This window comes from Sinocyclocheilus anshuiensis, unplaced genomic scaffold (genome assembly GCF_001515605.1).
Source record: "Sinocyclocheilus anshuiensis isolate Anshui unplaced genomic scaffold, SAMN03320099.WGS_v1.1 scaffold1455, whole genome shotgun sequence".
Lineage (NCBI taxonomy): Eukaryota > Metazoa > Chordata > Actinopteri > Cypriniformes > Cyprinidae > Sinocyclocheilus > Sinocyclocheilus anshuiensis.
In genome coordinates this window covers 1,509,463-1,530,761 of record NW_015541012.1, presented here as the reverse complement: position 1 = coordinate 1,530,761, position 21,299 = coordinate 1,509,463, and the positions used below count along the sequence as shown (strand labels likewise).

The 21,299-nt window shown below is 34.7% G+C and overlaps 1 protein-coding gene across 1 annotated transcript in view; it reads left to right on the top strand.

Moving 5' to 3' along the window:
- Positions 1-8,464: 8,464 nt before the first annotated feature.
- The window catches only part of grik4 (glutamate receptor, ionotropic, kainate 4), a 178,974-nt gene continuing 166,139 nt past the window's right edge, over positions 8,465-21,299 (top strand). The window contains exon 1 of the mRNA XM_016488825.1: positions 8,465-8,595. Within this exon, the coding sequence (XP_016344311.1) occupies positions 8,514-8,595 (82 nt within the window). The 5' untranslated portion in view covers positions 8,465-8,513. The remainder of the gene's footprint in view (positions 8,596-21,299) is intronic.

Here is a 21,299-nt window from a genome sequence, read left to right as displayed (position 1 = left end):
ATATGTATGTATATATATATATTTGGCCAGGAACTTTGTGTAATCTTTTTTTTTCATATAGAGTTCATTGATTAAATTAATTCATTCATCTGTGTTGGATGTCACTGCTAAACACTCAAACTTTTGCCCACCTTCCTAAAATCTGATTTGAAAATAGATGATATTGAGCCATACATCATTTCTCCTGTCACGGGGTTTCTTCTGTTATCCATTTAGATCCAGGTTGGATCCAGCCTCAATATGGCCCTGTTTTATAGTGCTTCAATCTGTATTTGCTTTGTGATATTCAATATTAGTGAAGATCCATAATCATTTAGATGTAGGCTAACACTGGCAGATATCCCAGAACTGTTCCACCAAACTTAAGTTTTAAAGTTTTATGGAAATAGGATAAATTCAGGTAAATTGAGTCACTTTATGCCATTCATCTCACTGACAAAAAATGTTCCAGTTGACCTGAATTCACCCTGCTTTACCTAATACAGTCACTTTGTGCTTTTTGGTCTGTGACAGAGGCCGTCTCGTCTCTTATGATTAAGGCAGTGATTGAGACCAAGTGTAGCAGTTGTTATGATGGAGCTTTTTGGCTCATAGTAAAGTAAAATAAGTAGCAGACTGTTTACAACAAACACAAACATTACAGACCACTATAGCAAGACAGTGCAAGTTAAATGTTTTTTTCTTTGTCCTCAAAATGGATTTGTAAATTTGATGTGTGTGTGCAACACATGCCTCCCTCGTACCAACTTTAAATGAGCCAATGTGCTACATGTTAATCGTTGGCTTTGGAAAAATTGTTAGTCAACTCTTAAAAAAAAGAAGAAAAAAAACGAATTAACAACTCTGGTACTTAAAAAGATTCCAGAAATCACCAAAAATTACTTTCCTCCTTCTGTGGAGCACATAATAAGTTATTTTGAAGAACTGTTCAAAATTGGACCCCATTGACTTTCATTGAATGGAAAAAAAGACTGATTGTTCAGAATGTCTTCTTTTGTCTTCCATAGAAGAAAGGCAATCATGCAAGTTTGGAAGGACATGAGGGCGAGTAAATGATGACAGAATTTCCATTTTTGGGTGAACTATCCCTTTAATAATGGTAAAACACATCATACTCATCGTATCTTGCATGTCAATGGCTGGAGAGCAGCAAGGAAGGTAGAAATCGCATGAGACAGTTAAATGTGCCAATTAAAGTAACAATATTTAATGTATTAAAGGGGTTATTTGATGTGGAGGTTAAAGTCTTGGGCTGGCAGCCAACAGTTTTAGGTTTGAACCCTGTATGGGGCGATTTCATAAGCATTTTAAGTAAAATACTTAACCCCAGGTTACTCTAGACAAATGGTCCTTCTAATAGGTTTATTCTATGTTGCTTTGAATAAAAGCATGCTAAACCAGCTACTTTATTATTTACTGTATTACCCAGTATTGATATAAACATTCCAAAAATAGTGCTTATTTATATAAAGCAGAAGAAACAATTCGCTTAACAAATGGAATTAGGAATGTTTATTCATAAATGCTTCACTTAACTGAACTTTAAAAAAAAAAATTAACAAAAAAATAAATAAATAAATAAAAGTTCACCTACCTCTCAATGCTACAAAAAGAACACATTAATTTTTTTTTTTTCTGGAACTCCGCTATTGAAAATCTAAATTATTTTTTGAATAGACAATTCAAAAGAGACACTTACCCAAATTCTGCGGGCTCTCATGCACTGTTGTTATTCCACAGAAAAAATGTTCAACCCCAAAAACGCTCTAAAACGCACCAGTTGCACGGCAACTCGGCAGGGTAGCTGAGTAGTGAGTGGCTAATGTGTCTTTTGAATCAATAATTTTACAAATTCTTGAAAAAAAAAAACAACAACTGAGGCTGCATCGCGAAATTGTAAAGAGCTACTCATAATGTGGCATGATGTTTGTTTTGGCAGCGTTTCGGCTCAGAGTGTGCGTCTCACTGCAATCCTGTTAAAGATTCATCGCTCGCATTGTTTTCGTTTGATTCTTCTTAATAAATAGTAAATAAGATTTAATGGTGAACTGTCATGTGTTGATTTTATTTCTGATAGGCGATTAATTTAATTCCTGGTGCGTTTATTTACTTCCAACTGCTTCCAGTCATTTACAACTTCAAGGCATTTGAAACACCAAGACAAACATCAACCAGAAACTTAAAAAAATGTGTTTATTACCAAGGTCTCTTTAAGACAAGTCATGTCACTCGGCGGCAGACACTTCTCAGACACACACAAAGTGCTAAATTACCATTCCTACGTCTGAATTTAAAGAACCATCATTTAGTAACTCAGAATAAAACATGTTCTATATGAAATGTAAAACTCATTGGAATATTTTGTGCTGTCGTTTCATAGTTAATAACAATATAAAGCTTAAGTAGGTATGGTGAAAGATTGTTATAGAGATTCTTGAGAGACACAGAGATGATTCATTCTAATGGTTTGGGATGATGTGAGATTACACAGCCTTGAGTGCCTTTAATAGACTCTCAATTAAGAGAAGGCACCAGAGCAACTACAGGCTTTTAATTTACTAGAGACTCTTGAACTAACCCAATCCCGAAAATGGCAAAAAATAATAATAATAAAATAAAATTTAAAAAAAATTAAAAAAATAACACCCAAACAGTCAGTTTAGTGTTTTTCAATTAGTAAATTGAAGTTGCACACAACTGCCTGGAATAAACTGCTAAAACTAACAGGCCATGTGAAAATATATATTTTTGCAAAGAAAAATAAGTGGATTTCAGTATTTCTACTGCAGATAGCCATGGATAATAGAATGAAAGATAAAATAAAATAACAAAAAAATAAATAAATAAATAAAAGTTCACCTACCTCTCAATGCTACAAAAAGAACACATTAATTTTTTTTTTTTCTGGAACTCCGCTATTGAAAATCTAAATTATTTTTTGAATAGACAATTCAAAAGAGACACTTACCCAAATTCTGCGGGCTCTCATGCACTGTTGTTATTCCACAGAAAAAATGTTCAACCCCAAAAACGCTCTAAAACGCACCAGTTGCACGGCAACTCGGCAGGGTAGCTGAGTAGTGAGTGGCTAATGTGTCTTTTGAATCAATAATTTTACAAATTCTTGAAAAAAAAAAACAACAACTGAGGCTGCATCGCGAAATTGTAAAGAGCTACTCATAATGTGGCATGATGTTTGTTTTGGCAGCGTTTCGGCTCAGAGTGTGCGTCTCACTGCAATCCTGTTAAAGATTCATCGCTCGCATTGTTTTCGTTTGATTCTTCTTAATAAATAGTAAATAAGATTTAATGGTGAACTGTCATGTGTTGATTTTATTTCTGATAGGCGATTAATTTAATTCCTGGTGCGTTTATTTACTTCCAACTGCTTCCAGTCATTTACAACTTCAAGGCATTTGAAACACCAAGACAAACATCAACCAGAAACTTAAAAAAATGTGTTTATTACCAAGGTCTCTTTAAGACAAGTCATGTCACTCGGCGGCCATCTTTGAAATGCCTCTCGGGCATGCAAGTGCAGCTCCTATCTCTTTGTATGGGGAAACATCAAATTCTCCAAAACTGTTCACTAAGCTTACGATTAAATTTTATATTTGAAATCACCAAAGAAATCTGACAACAACTGTGTCATAAATGTTGTTTCTTTTGCTCAAATAGCGTTATAAAAAGCTTATTTTTCAGGCTAGATCAGCCAGTGCACATGCGCAGTTCTGAGCGCACGTCTCAGAGCGCTGACTGTTTCTATAGTCTATAGCTTCTATAGTTGACTGTTTCTGTTTCTACTGTTTTCCAGGACTTCTAACGGCAGCTGCAGTGACGTGCTGACTTTACCAATTAGCGATTGGCTCTTTCATTCAGAAGGTAGCTGCAGTGACGCGCTGACTTTACCGATTAGCGATTGGCTCTTTCATTCAGAAGGCGGGGCTTCCTGCGATTGAGTGGCCATATTGAGCGCTGCATTTTACCCCATTCAAAACTATACGAGTGTCATGTCTTGGGTATTCTATAGTCTTTGTTATTACTCATCCCTGCTGCTGGTTCTGCATTTTACATATATTCACAAAGCATTGTGAACTGCGGTTCAGTCTTCTCATTGACATCTAGAAGAGGAAACCTCTTCCCCGACTTGCTTTTGATTGGCAGTGGATGTCAACTGTGAGTGCAGCGTAAAAATGCCGTAACAATTAATTCCGCCTGTTGTTTTTGAGATGAGAGCTTTGATGGACACTTAGAGGTATTTGGAGAGAATATGCGATGAAGCTACGGTTATGAGTGACAGGTTTGACTTGTTTGCGGTGCTCGTGGTCTAGCAGCCTTTATCTAGCTTTAATTGAAAAGAACTCCTCCATTGCTAGAACTTAATTTGATGCCTTTTACAAAAGGGTGGCATTGTGGGGACTGAGCCAGGGCTAATTAAAGTTTGGACTGAATTGCTCCACATTTGTCTGGAATCAGTCACTTGGCTTTAGTAGTGAGATTTTCAATAGTAAGCCTCGTGGAGTTCTTCCCTATCGGATGGTATTGTTGCGTTGGCCGGTCAAAAACAAGCTCTGTTTCACCACACGACAGCAGCCGAGTGCGTTCAGAACAACACATGGTGATTTCGCCTTTGTTTTACTCCCTACAGTGAGCACTTGTCTTACAAAAACAACCTACGTGCTATTTCTGTGGTATCCCATTACTGATTCAACCCTCCCCTCAAATGACTCAGCCCCACACACACAGTAATTCACAGGGGAAAAGGAGGGTTTAAGTGGACACTGTGCATTGGCTTTCTTTGAATGTCATTTATAATATACATTTGTCAGGTATCATAACGATAGTTAACGGTTTCCAACATTCAAAAGACCCTGGACCACAAAACCAGTCATAAGGGTAAATTTTTGGAAATTGAGATTTATACATCATCTGAAAGCTGAATAAATAAGCTTTCTATTGATGTATGGTTTGTTAGGATATGACAATATTTGGCCGAGATACAACTATTTGAAAATCAGAAATCTGAGGGTGCAAAAAAATCAAAATACTGAGAAAATCGCCTTTAAAGTTGTCCAAATGAAGTTCTTAGCAATGCATATTACTAATCAAAAATTAAGTTTTAATATATTTACAGTAGGAAATTTACAAAATATCTTCATGGAACATGATCTTTACTTAATATTCTAATGATTTTTGGTATAAAATAAAAATGAATAATTTTGACCCATACAATGTATTTTTGGTTATTGCTACAAATATACCCCAGCGACTTAAGACTGGTTTTGTGCTCCAGGGTCACATTTACTTCAGGAGGGCATAGCTATTTAAGATTGTGTGTGTGCTGTTTTCCACAAAAACCCTAATATAGTATCTAGGAGACATAATATCACATTATTATTATCTAAGCATCAGTATATAGTGTAATGACAATATGTAGTCCAGTTCAATTTTCATTTGAATATGTGTGGCATAATGCAGATTTTTAATGGGATAGCTAACCAATAATAATAATAATAATACAATTTTATATATTTTCTTATGTTCATGTCATTCAAAACCTGTATCATTCTCCTTTGTAGAAGAAAACATTATTTTTTTAAGAAGATATTTTGGAGATTTTTTTGGGTCAATTTGAAGTCAATGGGGCCCAATGTTGTATGAACAAAAAACATTTTTTTTTCCATATAAGAAAAAAAGTCTTGATTGAAGACAGTTTCCAGGGTCAGCCATCCCTTTAAGTAAATCAGTTGTTGATTTTGATCGATCAGCTGACAAAACATTGAAAAAAAAAAAAAAGTCCACTGAGAATCCAGTGGACCAAAATATTACAGTCCACTGAAAAAAAATGGTGTAGAAATAGTTTTCACTCAGAAATTGCTAGTAATTTTCACCAATAGTTACAAAGAAATGGCAAATAATGCACTGAATTAAACATTAATTTTTAGAAATTTTGACAAAGAGAGACTGAAATAGAATAACAGTTATGCAGAATAAAGCATTAATATGTGCTTTATAAATACTAATAAACAGCCAATATGCTAGTAATATGCATACAGTAACAAGCTACTAGTTAAAAGTGAGAATTGGTCCCTAAACTAAAGTGTTACCATATTTTCTTGTAAAACATTCTCCAATAATATTTGTTTTATTCACAACTTCAAAATCCGTTTTTAGAGTGTAGATATATGACCTAAGATATAAAGACAACCACAGTTTTCATTTGTGTAAAAAAACAAAACAACAACAACAGCTTCCATGTCGCCCAAAATTCCCAACCATTTCACCTTTAACAGGTTTTCTCTGAACAATGTTTGTTTAAAGAGAGAGAGAAAAAAAAAACTCTGCATGGCTTGTCTGGGCAGAAACGGGTAGCGGTTTGAATTGAAGACACAGCGGGTCTGATTCGCACGATTCACTTTGAGAATGATGACATTTTCATAAACGAGTAAGAAACGGAACACATTCTATTTTCATCCTTCTGTTCATAGTCAAAAGACTACATTGAATGCTCTGTGGTGTTTGCAGGGTTTCCACTGTATTTTTAATTGCCTGTCAGCTCCTAAACAGAGCCTTTAGCCAGATACATTTCCTGCCTCAGTTCATATTAAAACGCTTCCTGTATTTCCAGGATGGGTTTCTCAGTGGTATTAATACATTCTTTTATCGATTAAAGAGTACTAACTTCTGTGAATAAGGCATAAAAAATGAATGTGCTGAAAAGAATAACACAGTGCTGTTTAAGCAATTTTAGAGATTGGTTAAAATGGATTCTGTGGAACTCAAAATCACATACAAAATGTAGGTGAGTTTGTTTCTTTATCAGAACAGATTTGGAGAAATGTAGCATTACATCTCTGCAGTGAATGGGTGCCGTCAGAATGAGAGTTCAAACAGCTGATAAAAACATCATTATAATCCACAAGTAATTCACACAACTCCAGTCCCATCAATTAACGTGACAAGAAAGCATTGGTGAGCAAGTGATGTACAGTTATGCCTCTGCATATTCTTCGAAGCAAATGCAACAGACATAGTTTGTAAGGATTTCATATTTATCATTTCTACTTAAAGAAAACAAAAAAACAAACAGTTTTGCAACGTCTGCTGTGTCACATAATCGCCAGTGTTAGATGTGTCATTAAGTAAAATCAGTATATGTGATTTATGTTTTTCTTCTGGATAATGCAGCTGATATGAAACATGTTTGTAGCAACATGAATCATAATTGCAGTTAGACACTGAGATACTCAGTTACTTGTTACTTTGTCTGTCTCTACTGTTGTAATAAGCAGCTGTGAGTTTAACAAACATGATACAGTAGCATGAGCTATTTTCTAGGCACATTCTATTTAGGTGAAGAAAACTTTTATAGTTTCCAGAACAGTTTATTATTTATATGATTGGCTGTTTCTTTAACTTCAAATACTTTTATGTCACAGGGTTTGCCTTTTTTTCTTTTTTTTTCAACTAATAGATTTATTTTTATTTATTTATTTATTTATTGTTATGTGAAGGTCACATTATTACCATTTTGTAAATATTTCTCTATGCTTCATTTGTTTTACTTCCTGTTACTTGCTAGAATGCCTTTTTGTATAGATTTTATTGTTTTACACTTGTCCCAGGCTCAGACTGAAAATACGAATTATTACAACTGTTAGATAAAACTGAGATAATATGCACAAATAATGAAATAATCAGAAAATAATTCATCATAATCATCATAATTCAATAATTCAAAATCATGTCTGTCTTTGATTTGTGGTGTCATTTCCACCACACTGAAAATGTAGCAAGGTTTTTTTTTTTTTTCAAAGGTTACATTTTTAGCAAGGAAACAACTGTATAAGTGGAGGTCATGTTTGAGACAAAATAAGAGACATGATTTATGAAGAAAACTAAGAAAAATCAAGGTAAATTTTGGTAAAAACGTGATTATTTATTTATTTATTTCAGCCTGCCCTGGGATGAAAATTAGCCACCCTGTCTAATACATAAAAGACATTTTTAAATAAATAAATAAATGGAAGCATTATTTAATCCAAAAATGTCATTTCCAGAACAGTCATGTCCACCACAGGCTGATTTTAAGCACGATAAATCAGTTGAGATATGGTAGAAATGACACTATGGTGGGAATGTTTATTATTTTCAGAAAACATAATTATGACAAAGTTCTGCTGTAATGTATTCTTTCTACACTTTTGAACATTTTAATTGACAAACATAGTGAAAGTGTAAAAATATGTTTTAATAAAGTTTATTTCAAAGTTATTTGAGGAAACACCCAATTATAAAGTTCTTAAGAGCCAAACAAGTTTAACAGTGCTTACCACAGTGAAATAAAAAATTAAAAATTGGCACCAACAAACTGTTGTACCATATGCGCATATAATTCCTTTGATTGAAAAGCGTGTTTTATATTCTTCTGAAGTGTTGCTGTTGTGTTTGGTGTGGCAGGTGGCTGTGTGAAGGGGGACCCCCAGGGCTGGACCCATGAGGAGTCAAAGAAGATGCTCGGAGCCTGGGCGCCTCTGCTCTTCTTAGCCATGTGGGTGAGAAACGCCACCAGTGGCCCACTCTCATTCAGAATAGGTGAGTAATGTCTGCCATTTTCAAGCTCTAGAGCACATCACTATCTATGGCCTGTATTGCTTGTTAGTCCTCACGCTGAATGGTGTAATTTGTAATCACTGTTAATTAAAGTGATGGGGTTTCACACCAGATTTGCTGCCTTAAGGCGGACTGTAACTCCCAGAATTAACACACTGGAAAAGGAGAATGAGCATGTGAATGCTGCTTGTTTTATGTTGATGTTGTAAACAAAGGCTAGTAGAAAACATTAATGGTTTGCGGTGGAATAACACTGTGGAGGAAGCTGCAGTGAAACAGACTATGTCTGACTCATAGAGGTCACTCTCTGTTTAAATATATCTACTGAGTGCACATTTCAGGTAAATCATCCTGCAGCTGGCTTACAGCAGGATTCAAAAATCTGGGGCCACATTAGAATCTAGAAAGTTTTTTTTTTTTTTATTATTATTATTTTAGGTTTTACATTAGGTTAATTGATTGGGGAAAAAAAGTGACACTGATTGTCTAAACTGTACAGATTTCAGGCCACACGCACAATCTAGAATTAAAAAAAAAAGAAAAGAAAAATTAGGACATTTTCCAGATTTAAAATGACATTAGGTTAAAGATTTTTTAAGGAAGTTTTTCAGATTTAAAATGATTGAATAAGCAAATTAGTGATTTATCATGTGACTCTTTGTACAGATGGTCAGATGTTTCATGCTTTTTTATTGAACTACAAGATGCTCTTTGGATCAGTTTAAAAACATGTTTGATCACATGATCATCAGGTTTTATATACACCTGTGGAGTTCATGCAACTTGAAGGCTGCTGTCATAAATGAGGAGCAAATAGTAAGACAGTCTGAAATTCATGTTAATTTTTAAGCCATTTTGTTATTCTAATAGTATAATTTGTAATAATAATAATTATATATATATATATATATATATATTTATATTCTGGTGCACAGATATAAACTCTTTTTGACCTTACTGTAATTGTTTCTTAACAGTAAAATGTAATTTAGAAAGTATTTTAAAGTCAATAGTTCACCAAAAAAATTAAAATTCTTCCAGGGAAAACAAAAGAAGATCATTTTAAAAATCTAATGTTGTTTTGGTCCCAGGATTGGAACAACATGGGGTTGAGTAAATTGACAGAATTATAATTTTTGTGTGAACTATCCCTTTTACATTGAAAAAGTTACTCACGTTAGCTTTAGCTTTATTGCTATTATAGAATTACTCAATATTTATTTCAGAAAGCAGTAGATGTAGCAGTTTAGCAATGGTATTGGAACATTTCAAATAGTCTTTGGCTCTTTAAAGCAGTTACATTGTTACCAAAAGATTTCGAAACACCATGTTGTATCGCCAATGACATTAACGTCCAAAACATCGCACTGGATGTTTTTTTATTCACGAGAGCACTTCAGACTTAGCATTAATGTAAAATTACTTTCAATTACATCCTCCCAGAGAGAGCACTTATAATGTCAGTCATAATGCTGAAGTATAATTAAATGCTAACAAAAAAAATCCACGAAGGCCTCAGATACTCTGTTAAGAGATGTTGTTTTTGTGAGTTGTGTTTATTAGCGCCCACACAGCCTCTGTCTCACTGGAGTAAAGCATTAAAGGACCTTCCCCTCATTAAGGAAATGAATATAGCTGTTTAAACTAACTTCATTACGGTTTGGAAGGCAAACCAAAAAGAAAAGGGAGACAGAAGGAGAGATAGAGTAAAAAAAAGAACCCATTTAATGTAGGTCTGGGCTTTCAATGATGATGAAAATGTTGTCTAATCTATCTGGCGCCATATTGAGCAGTGCAAATTGTAAATTTAGTTCCAGCTGATTTAGCAAAGGGAACGTGTGTGGTTTTGCATGTGTTGTGTGTACAAGTGTGAAGCTGTTAATTCACTGTGGTAAGGCTCGGTTGTGAGATGTTTGTGCTCTGTAAAAGAGCATTGATCTGATTATTCGGTGGCATATTACAAAAACAATCCCTCTGATTCCAGCAGCTCAGGGATCAGATGAGGCAATGTGTTCTCATCGCCACAAAACAAGCTCTTGCTTTCGTAGATCAATTATTAAGCAGCCGATGCGATCGCCGCCTCTCCTGAGCCTGCCTCTGTCATCTCCTCTGTCATTCAAACGCCGAACAAACCAACAAACTTACCCGGGTATGGTTGGGTAATTAACCAGCGCTGCTCTCCTCCTCCACTTCTCCCTCATCTACTCACCTCCTGCACCTACGAAAGCACCTCCGCAACAAACCCTGTTTATTGCTGTCTCGTTTAGTTGACGATTAATTAAAACATGTGGTTTCTGTTTTTACCGCTCCGATGCGAAGCGGCTCTGCTGAAGGTAGTGTTAATTTTGTCAGCTATTTTCATTTTAGTCTTAGTCTTAGTCCCGGGCTAAAATGTCCTTGTTAGTTTTTATCATATTTAGTCAACCTTATCCTATTTAGTTTTAGTCGACTAAAAGTCTCAACATTTTAGTCTAGTTTTAGTCCAAGAAAATCTAAAGTATTTTAGTCTAGTTTTAGTCGAAGAAAACCTGAAGTATTTTAGTCTAGTTTAAGTCAATGAAAACTTGACATTTTAGCAATAAGATTATTATTAATTAACCGTACAGCAGGATTAATTTTGGCTGCTATTTTTAATTTAGTCTTAGTCTTACTCAAATGTACATTTTAGTTATCATATTTAGACACACTTGTCATGTTTTTGTTTATTCAATGAAATGTATGAGCATTTTAGTCAGGTTTTTTAGTAAATGAAATATTAGTCACATTTTCGTCATTCTGTTTAATGGTTAAACTGATAAAAATATTTTTTTTCTCAAAATTATAATTGAGAATAATATTTGTAATTATAATTATAATTGAGAAATTTACTTTTGCATTTCAGGTATTGCACTTTCTCCAGTAAGCACAAATCAATAGATTGTGGACACACACATAGTGTATTTTACCTCATTTAGTGTACTGATTTATTATAGGCTTTTTAATATATAAATCAACACCAAAGACTTATGCAATCTCTCTGTCTACATTATGAAAACAGCTAAAACAAACGAAAAATATTATAACAGTGAAATTCCTAGTAATTCAACTAATTCCATAATTGCAAAAGTCTACTTCTCTATCAAAACAACAGCGATTGAGTAAGTGTATTTATTCAACGATCACAATCGCAAAAAATATAGTGAGATCTCATGACAGAACACTGACCGGCTGAATGACGCTTTCATTTAGATTGCTAAACTCCAGCTTGTTTGTTTTTCAGATTATCTGCTGCAGCGCATCCGCAATGAGGAGCGAGCGTGTGCGCATGGTTGCCAGATTGCTTAAAATAAGCAAAACACACCGGGCAGAAAATGTATGAATTTAACATAAATATGATTTCGTCTTCGTCTCGTCTTAGTCATGGGAAAAAAGCTCAATAACTAACATTTGTCGTCATAGTTTTCATTAACGAAATTAACACTAGCTGAAGGTTATGTAAATAGCGCTGGTGACATTAATGTATTTTCTTTCCCCGCATGTTGACATGATGCTGACTGCTCTGCAGGAGATGATATTTAACATTGCTGCCCCTCCAGTCTGAATGCCAAAGTAGCATCACACTGCCAGGAAAACGGGTGTGGTTTGGTGTTTGGTTACATGTCCCCAACTTGGGATGTGTGTTGGTGTTCCCACCTAGCTGCTTAATTATTTTAAGGGGATAGTTCTTAAAAAAAAAAAAAAGATGTAAAAAAAAATAATAATTCTGGATGCTCATTACACCGCAGTATAATGAGAAACATTAATAAACCTGTTGTCCAAGTAAATACACATTAAGTAACATATTTTTACTCCAGACTCACTTCATAACATCAGTCGAGTGTTTGAAATTACTTGCTTTTGTTATCTGATGTGGCTTCTTTTCATAGAATGAGGCGGAAAATATTTAATAGTATTCTGTACTGTAATGCATGCTATGTTGTTACTAGGGCTGGGTTTTGACGCAAATTTCACGATTCGATTCGATTCTTATTCACAAGCGTGCGATTCGATTCGATTACCAATTCGATTCGATTTGATTCAATATCGATTATTTTGGATATATATCAGGTACAGTACATGCCAAATTTTCTCAAGGAAAAACAAAATCTCAACTAATGCTGTAAAATATACATGAGAGTAGTTGAGGCATTACTAGAGACATTGCTATAATATTGAAGGTTAAAATTAATGAAGTTTACAATAATAAAGTTACAGTTATATAATATTTTTACTTCAATTAGTTTTTTTGAAATATAAACATTTAAATGGTGGCTGTCATAAAAACTTGATGGATTCATTCAAACATAAATTAAACATTGAAGAACATTAAAAAATATAATGAATATGTTATATGGTGCATATATTAAGCAAAATGCCCCTCTTTACAGTTTATTTTTCTGTCTGTCTAATGAATTTATGGTCACCGAATGTTTTTTCTGTGGTAAATGTGACGTTTACAAGCCGTTATATTGACGTCTTTGCGCGGCTGAAACACTGATTGAGCGATTACTTGAGACAGGATACGGATTGTAAAGTTGTACTCTTTCTTTTAACTTACCTTCGGATGTTTAGTCATGTTTATTTTGTGCTGAAACTGGTATTAATGTGGAGGAGATGATCAGTTCACGTACGCTACGCACTGCTGCGTCTGTTGAACTGAGGCGCTACAGCGATCTGTCACTTCACATTAAACAGCGCCAAAACGGCATTTATTGTTTAAATACTGCAATACAATGGACAGAATATGAAATCTAAGACTTTGTTTCATATTAAAAGTACCAAAGCACAATGCTTATTGTGATTTATTGGATGGGAGGTGTGCTTCAATGTTCCATCCATTCACTGAAAACAGGCTAGAATAATGGATTCTTGGGATTTAAGAATCGATATCGTTCCGTAAAAATGAGAATCAATTAATATCGAGATATCGTTATTTTTTACCCAGCCCTATCGGTTCCCTTTGGATTATAAAAATACTTTATTCTTATGAAAATACCTGAAAAGGCTTGAAGAACACAGATAAACTATCTATTGCCATGATCGTGTGTTTATTGTCTTCATGTTTAATTTTTGTGGGTCTTGGGATAGATTTTACTTGTCTAGATGGGTCCTGGAATTAAAAAGTTTGGGGACCCAAAAGACCAGGTAACTTTGTACAAACATCCTATTAACGTTACTGGGAGAACATTAGCCAAAGTTCTGAGAATGTCCCCTCTTAGCTGGGAACAGTCATATCCAGATTCATGCGACATCTGCATCTCTGTAGACTGATATTCATCTCAATTCTGCGCTGACAGGAGCCACTCATACCAGTACATACCAGTAGTTCTGTGGGCACTTTGTGATCATGGAAGACAGCTGGGAATGTAGTCAGTGGAAGGACAGTGAGCTGTTATAGTCATAAGTATTATGGTGACAGCTCTATATGCGCAAAACTTGAAGGAAAACTATACAAGAAAAACGTTGCTCTCTTTTCCTTCATCCTTGTTTGAGTCCTCCTTATTGTCATCTTCACTGTCTTCTCCAGTCATTTAGTCCACTTAAACCACATCCCTTCCTTACAATCAACCGCAAGTTCACATTCATAGACAAGTAAACAATGTAAAGCAAACTATCAGACAAGAAAACAATGTTTTGATGTTGGAGCTTAGCGGTTAGTAAACCTCCCAAATAGTGAGCTATGGTGCTATGAGTTCAATTCTGGCTCATGATATTTTCTTATCCAATTCCTTGCTCTTTCCCCATCAAAAACAAGAAATGCTCTAGTTAGTAATTGCTTTTATATATCTGGATGTGTCTTTGAATGATTTTCTCTGTCTGGCTATATAATGATAAACTGTAAGTTACAGAGTTTGAACTTCTTCCATGACTTTTTCTCATGTGTATTGAATAATTGACGGTGTGTGTGTTTGTTGGCCTCTGATACAATAAACTAGGAGGATGTAAAGAAAAATCAATGCTACCACCTCCCCTTCCCTCTCAGTCTCTAAGCACAAGCGATCATTCATAACCGGACAACAAGAAAAAATAAATGTATAGATTTTGCTCTGGATAGTACATTTTGCCCAGCTCATTTTGTGCCAGATAACATCTCAGACGGCCATCACTGTCAGCTCCTGCTTCTAAAAGTCCATTCAGACATAACCTGTTGTGAAGAGGCAGCAGCCAGAGAATGGTGATTGACTCGGTGGTGTCTGAGAAGCAGATGAGGTTTATTATACTCAGGTTTATTATACCTTCAAATGGTGACCAATAGCTGTTTTCAGGCTGTAAAAGCACACAAGTAAGTGTGAGTGTATGTATGCAGGTGCAATGCACGTGTGTTTCTCTTGAGAGAGGTGGTATATAACTCAACTGGACCACAGCTGGTAAGGTAAGCTGCTAGGCTGTTTTTTACACCTGTAGGGGGTTTTGTACTGAAACACAGTGAAGAGATGCTTTTATTCAAAGGTTCAGTATATACATTTTATTTAGAGATTATTACAATATTAAAATTAAGCTATTACGAAAATTATTCAAATCTCAAAATGATTCATAATTTTTCATACAGTACTTTCATACAGTATGTTGTGATGACTAAATTCACTTGTAGCATTTAAAATAACAAATTTTTCTTATTTTCATTAAGTGTGCATTTATTGACATGCATTTGAATATCCAATGCCGACGGATACAACATATATATATTGCACATCCCTGATTTGACCACTTGTCAGTCCCCTGGGATTTGAACACATGACCTTGATGTTGCTATCACTAAATTCTAGTATTTGAGCTACAGGAACACCTGCACCCACAGATGCGTGTACAATTTTATAAGCACCGGTATCCAGGACTTTGACAGAATGATGGAGGCCTGAGTGTGTTGTCTGGATAAATGATTGCTAGGATAGTGCAAGTCACAGTCAACATTCTGCAGATCACATGGTTGAACAAGCTCGAAAGGTTTCTGCTAGTGTTTGTGAAATGAACTTCAATCGTGACTTAATTTCATAGCAATCTGATGGGTTTTGTCATAACTTCTCATGCAGTCATTCTAAGCTATTTAAAAACTCAATGTTCTCATCATTGGGGAGATCGTTTGTGACATTCGACTGCTTTGTAAAAGCCTTTAGTCACATATTCTCGACTGTGTACTAGGTTGATCGTGATAATACTTGTGAACCTATCCAAGGCTTGTATATTTTAAGCAGCCAGAAATGCTCCAGATCATTTAGGGTCATGCATAGGGTTGGGTACCGAACTCGGTACTTTTAAGGGTACTGACCGAATTGCGTCGGTATTACCGAGTACCGATTCACGTTAAATCATTCGGTGCCAAATTTCGGTGCCTGAGAACGCATCTGGGCGCATACGCTACAGAGAGAGATAAAGAGACCCTGTGACGTGATGTCACCCCTGCAACTCGTTCAAACAACACACAGGGCAAGCCGAAATGTTCTGAAGTGTGGTTACATTTTTAGGGCCATATGGTTTGTGAGAAAATGCGGACGGGATCGCAGAGTCCATTCATAAAAACGTAATTTACTCTATAGCGTGGAATGCCACGGAATTTGTCAATTCTATATGACGGCATGAACACAAAAACTTAATCTCCAGAGCTGCTGTGAGAGTCACTTCGCGAGAATTTTACCGTTTCATTTGAGAAAACAAGCATCATCATACTGTATACACACAGAAACTTCATGGCAACCTGTCAAAATAAAAGTACGGTTTAACATGTATCAGAAATATATTACTCTCTTGTATTACTTTTGTACAGTATAATGTACATCTTTAAATATTCCATTTTCTATCAAATTTAAATAAAACAATTAAATGATAAAAATAAATATTACTACTAGCTAGTTTAATAACTTAATTGTAGAAAAAAATAATACAATTATTAGCCTATTATAAAATGTTTTAAAGAAATATTCACACAATTTTTCTTCCATGTACTAATTTCAACAGTAAACCTCAGTTTGTTTGCCAAAAAAATAAAAGGGTATAATTTTCATTTGATTTAAAATAAATGTTTAATGCCTTCATTTGATTTTCAGAAAAATTCAAACAAGAAGAAGTTCTGGGGAAAAAAGAAAGAAAGAAAAAGTTTGTAGGGCCCTATTGTTCAAAATGTTGAAATTGAGACTTTTTAACTTATTTTTCACTGAAATAAATGTTTTTTTTAATTACACAGAGAGTAAAGTACCGAAAAAAGGTACCGTTGGGTACCGGCACCGGAATTCAGGTACCGATACCGGTACCGTATCGGTTTAAAATGTGAACGGTACCCAACCCTAGTCATGCACATAATGAGTCAGAGTTTCACTGAGGGTCCTGTGACATTTACCCACTAGGGACATAAGCAACCGACAACCCACCCCTGCCAACTTCTGCCATCCAACAGGACCATTTGGCTCCCTCCGTCTCTATCCGTTTATCACGCCTGCAAAAACACGACAGGTGCAGCTATCTACCTCCCCATGTAGTCTAGAAATTAATTTCTCCCCAGAGGGTGTGAGTGTGAAGTGACCTTGTGTCTTTGTCTGACAGAGCTGCTGCTGCGGGACTCCACACATCAGTGTGTGGGTGCTTGACATCAGCTAGTTATTTTACGTGTGATATACATTTGTGAAAGAAGTAAACTGTTAAATTCTTTCAAACTGATTGTTAATATTTAAATATATATTTTATTTCAATATCATATTATCAGTATTAAGTATATATGAAGAGTTTGGTTCCAAAACGCTATAAATCCATTTTGATTAATTTGAGTAAAAATGTGTTTTCTTTACCAAGAAAGTGGCATGTTGATTTGAATGTTACAGAGTGGCATGATGAATGATTTTGATTTTCAAAGATTTATTATAAAATTGTATTATTTTTTTCGATGCCGGGTGTATTCAAAGCGCCGCCATTACTGTCTAGAGTGCGTGGAATGGTGCGCTGTGATTGGTTGTTACTGTTTACAGTGTGTGGAATGGTGCACTGTGATTGGTTGTTACTGTTTACAGTGCGTGGAATGGTGCGCTGTGATTGGTTGTTACTGTTTACAGTGTGTGGAATGGTGCACTGTGATTGGTTGTTACTGTTTACAGTGCGTGGAATGGTGCGCTGTGATTGGTTAAGCGGATATATCGCATTCTGCAGAAAAGGGAGACTGGCGTTTTTTGCGGTTTGGAAAAAAAGGGAGAAAACATAACAGAATAACTCGGCGGATATCGTATTTTGTGTAAAATTAAAAATTAACTTTTCAATACCGACCAGATACAATACTGATTGTGGCGGAAACCCAATTTAAAATAAAAAGGCGTTTATCGCGTTTTGGAACCAAACTCTTCATATGTTTTAAGAAATATATAGTAAGAAGAAATAAGCATCTCTGAAATAATAAAAAGGAGAATCTTTAAAAAAACTACTTCAAAATAGAATCAGGATGTTTTTGTCTGACCCAAACAAAATTTTTGTCTTTTCATAAAAGAAAATACAGTATCAAAAGTTCAAAATGACTTCTTTCATGTTCATGATTTTTTTCTCTCCTGAAATAATAATCACATATTTTGGCATAATATCAAAATAAAATAATTGTTAACATTATTATTATGCTATTTATGCTAACATTTGTTTTTTCAAGAATATTTGTCTTTTACTTTTTTTTTTTTTTTTTACATTTGCCAGACAATTGCACCACCAAGCCCCACAAAGGACCACAAAAAAAAAAAAAAAATTCAGACAATTAATAGATTTTCTTAATTGAAGAGATGTATTACCCACATCTTTCATGTAGTTTTGATTATCTTAATAGATCTGGACAAACAAAATGAGCAGGGTTCATTTAGATGCAATGTACTGCAGTTATATTGGTTTCTGTGCCCTTTGGATATAAGCTTACACAATTTACTGGATTGAGTACCAGTTTTTACAATACATTGTCTCATCCAATTATCATTACCCCTCAACATAAAATCATTTGTGGTGACAATTAAATAATGATTAAAATCTGATTTTTACAGTCAAAATTAGTTAGATAATATCACAAACAGTCAAAAGAATGTTTTTAATTATAGTTTGAGTTGTTGAAACCTAATTATGAGAGCTGACTTTGAATTTAAAGGGGATATGGATAATCTTGTTTTGTACTGTTATTCATTTTTAATGTAAATTATATTAAAGTCTTAATGACTGGATAGGAATACATAAGTGATGCAATATATTAAAAAAAAAAGAAAAGACAAAAACTAATAGCTACGTGATGTGAAACCTTAAAATTGTCATATAGTTATTACTTGCTGTTAGACTAGAATTATAGAAATACCTGACAATAAATTACTAATTAAAATATTTCTGGGGGCTGTGAATCTCTTGGCTCAGGTTAAACTTGAAGCAAGAATATGTCTCATTCTCCTTGGCATGTAAACCCTGTCTCTGTGGTGTCTTTGCTGGGGAGAGAAGCTGTGGGATATGGGGATACACTGCTAACCTGACAACATTTCAGTGCTTTAGCTTCAGGTCAGACTGCAGATTTGCTCTTGTGATATGTTTTCATCTGCTGCAAGCTCAAGGAATACAATATAAAATGAGAAATCTGGGCTTTATATGACAACTCCACTTCAGTACCTCAGTTTCTTAACTTTTTGCATTTCCTTTTCTGACACAACATTTTATTTTCCTGGATTTGACTGGTTGGCTTTGATACTGTGGCAGTACGGTGGTGCACTGATGGTATCAGATGATAATGCACAATTTGGGGTCAATAAGATAATACTTTTATTCAGCATGGGAATATTAAATGAATCAAAAGTGACAATAAAGGCATTTATTATGTTTCAAAAGATTTCTATTTTAAATAAATATTGTTCTTTTGAACTTTCTATTCATAAAAGAATTCTTAAAAAAGTATAATGGTTTCCACAAAAATATTAAGTGGTACAAATGTTTTCAAGAATGATAACAACTTTTTTTTGAGCACCAAATCAGCTTGTTAGGATGATTTCTGAAGGATCATGTGACACTTAAGACTGGAGTAATGACTGCTGAAAATTCAGCTTTGCCATTACAGGAATAAATTACATTTTAAAATATATTCTAATAGATAACAGTTATTTTAAATTTTAATACTATTACACAATATTACCGTATTTTTGATTAAATAAATGCAGTCTTGAAAAGCATATATAAGAGAGTTATTTAAAAAAAAAATTTAATTTCACCAACCCCAAATGGTAGTGTATATTATGATACTAAATGATTATATTCATATACTAGGGTATTTACATGGCACTGCAAAAGATACCATGGTGCTACCATAGTACATGTCCAAAAAATAATTAATAAATAAATAGATCATGCTTTTTGATTGTTTTTCTAGAACATTCACACATCACTATTTCAATCCTTTTCTTGACCGGCAGAAAAACAGAAAACATGTCATGTAGCCTTGGCTTTTATTCACTAAGAGGCTTGGCTCATATTGAATTAACACCTGAACTGTGTGTAGTCCAATGCTTGCGCTTTACAACTCATATTGCCATAGACAAACAACAGTGGCTGCTTTAAGTCACTGAATTAACCTTGCGGCTCTATAGACCTGTGTGATTGTTGCTCGGCCTGTGTTCTAACTTTTCATCTGAGGTGTAAAGTATTGGAGTAAATGTAATTAGTTACTGTACTTGAGTATCTTTTTCTCACTACATTTTTGAATGAGTATCTGTACTCTTTACTCCACTACATTTGAAATGAGTGTTGCAGTTACACATTACATTTTGCATGGACCTAGCTTTTTCTGCAGCAGTTTATTTCTGCTACAAAAGACTTGATACTGCCTAGTACAGGTCACTGAAAGTACTGCATCTTGTGCGTTTTGCCGTTACTCACCCAAACTTTTCAACAGGGCTACTTTATGTGAATGCGAGTTTCTTAGCAAGTATTTGTGAATCACAGATGTTTTATATATGAGATAAGGACATGACTGCAGCCGGCAATGAGGCCCAAACCAGCACAGCCAGTGCAAGAAGCTAAGGCTTCGACTTTTTAATTTTACTTAACATTATTTTATTTATCTATTACACTGAAGAGATCTTTTTGAAGGATATTGTTTTTTTGTGTTTGTTTGTTTGTTTGTTTTTGTTATGTAATTTTGAGGTGTTCAGTTTTATTTTGGTTTTAGAAAATAAACGTGATTGCTCTCCTCACAAATCAACTCTTTCTTGTTTTTGTTTCATGCTCTTTGTGCCTTGCCTTGGACTTTTATGTCATTTCCTGTCTCCCGTGGTGTTTGTAGTCAGTTTGTAGTCCGTTTGTTCATTGGTTCCCCTTGATTAGTCTCCCCAGGTGTGTCTTATCTTGTTAAGCTTGTCTAACCCTGTGTGTATATATAGCCCTATTTTTTTCTCAGTTCCTTGCAAGTTGTCGAATGTAATGGTTGTCTCTTTGCCAGTCATTCTGTTCTTTGTTCCCTTTGGTTTTTGGCTTGTTGTTTGTTCTAGTTTTTCCATGAAATACCAGCACATAGATGCTTGCCTCTGCCGTTTTCCCCAGCTTCTCCACAACAGTACAGTTTATCACTGGCATGTCTCTTTGACTAGTGCATTTTTTTAGCCTATATTTAGTATAAGTAAAATACTTAAGTACTGTTAAAATCAGATACTCTAAGACTTTTACTCAAATTGTTTTGGAATTGGTGACTT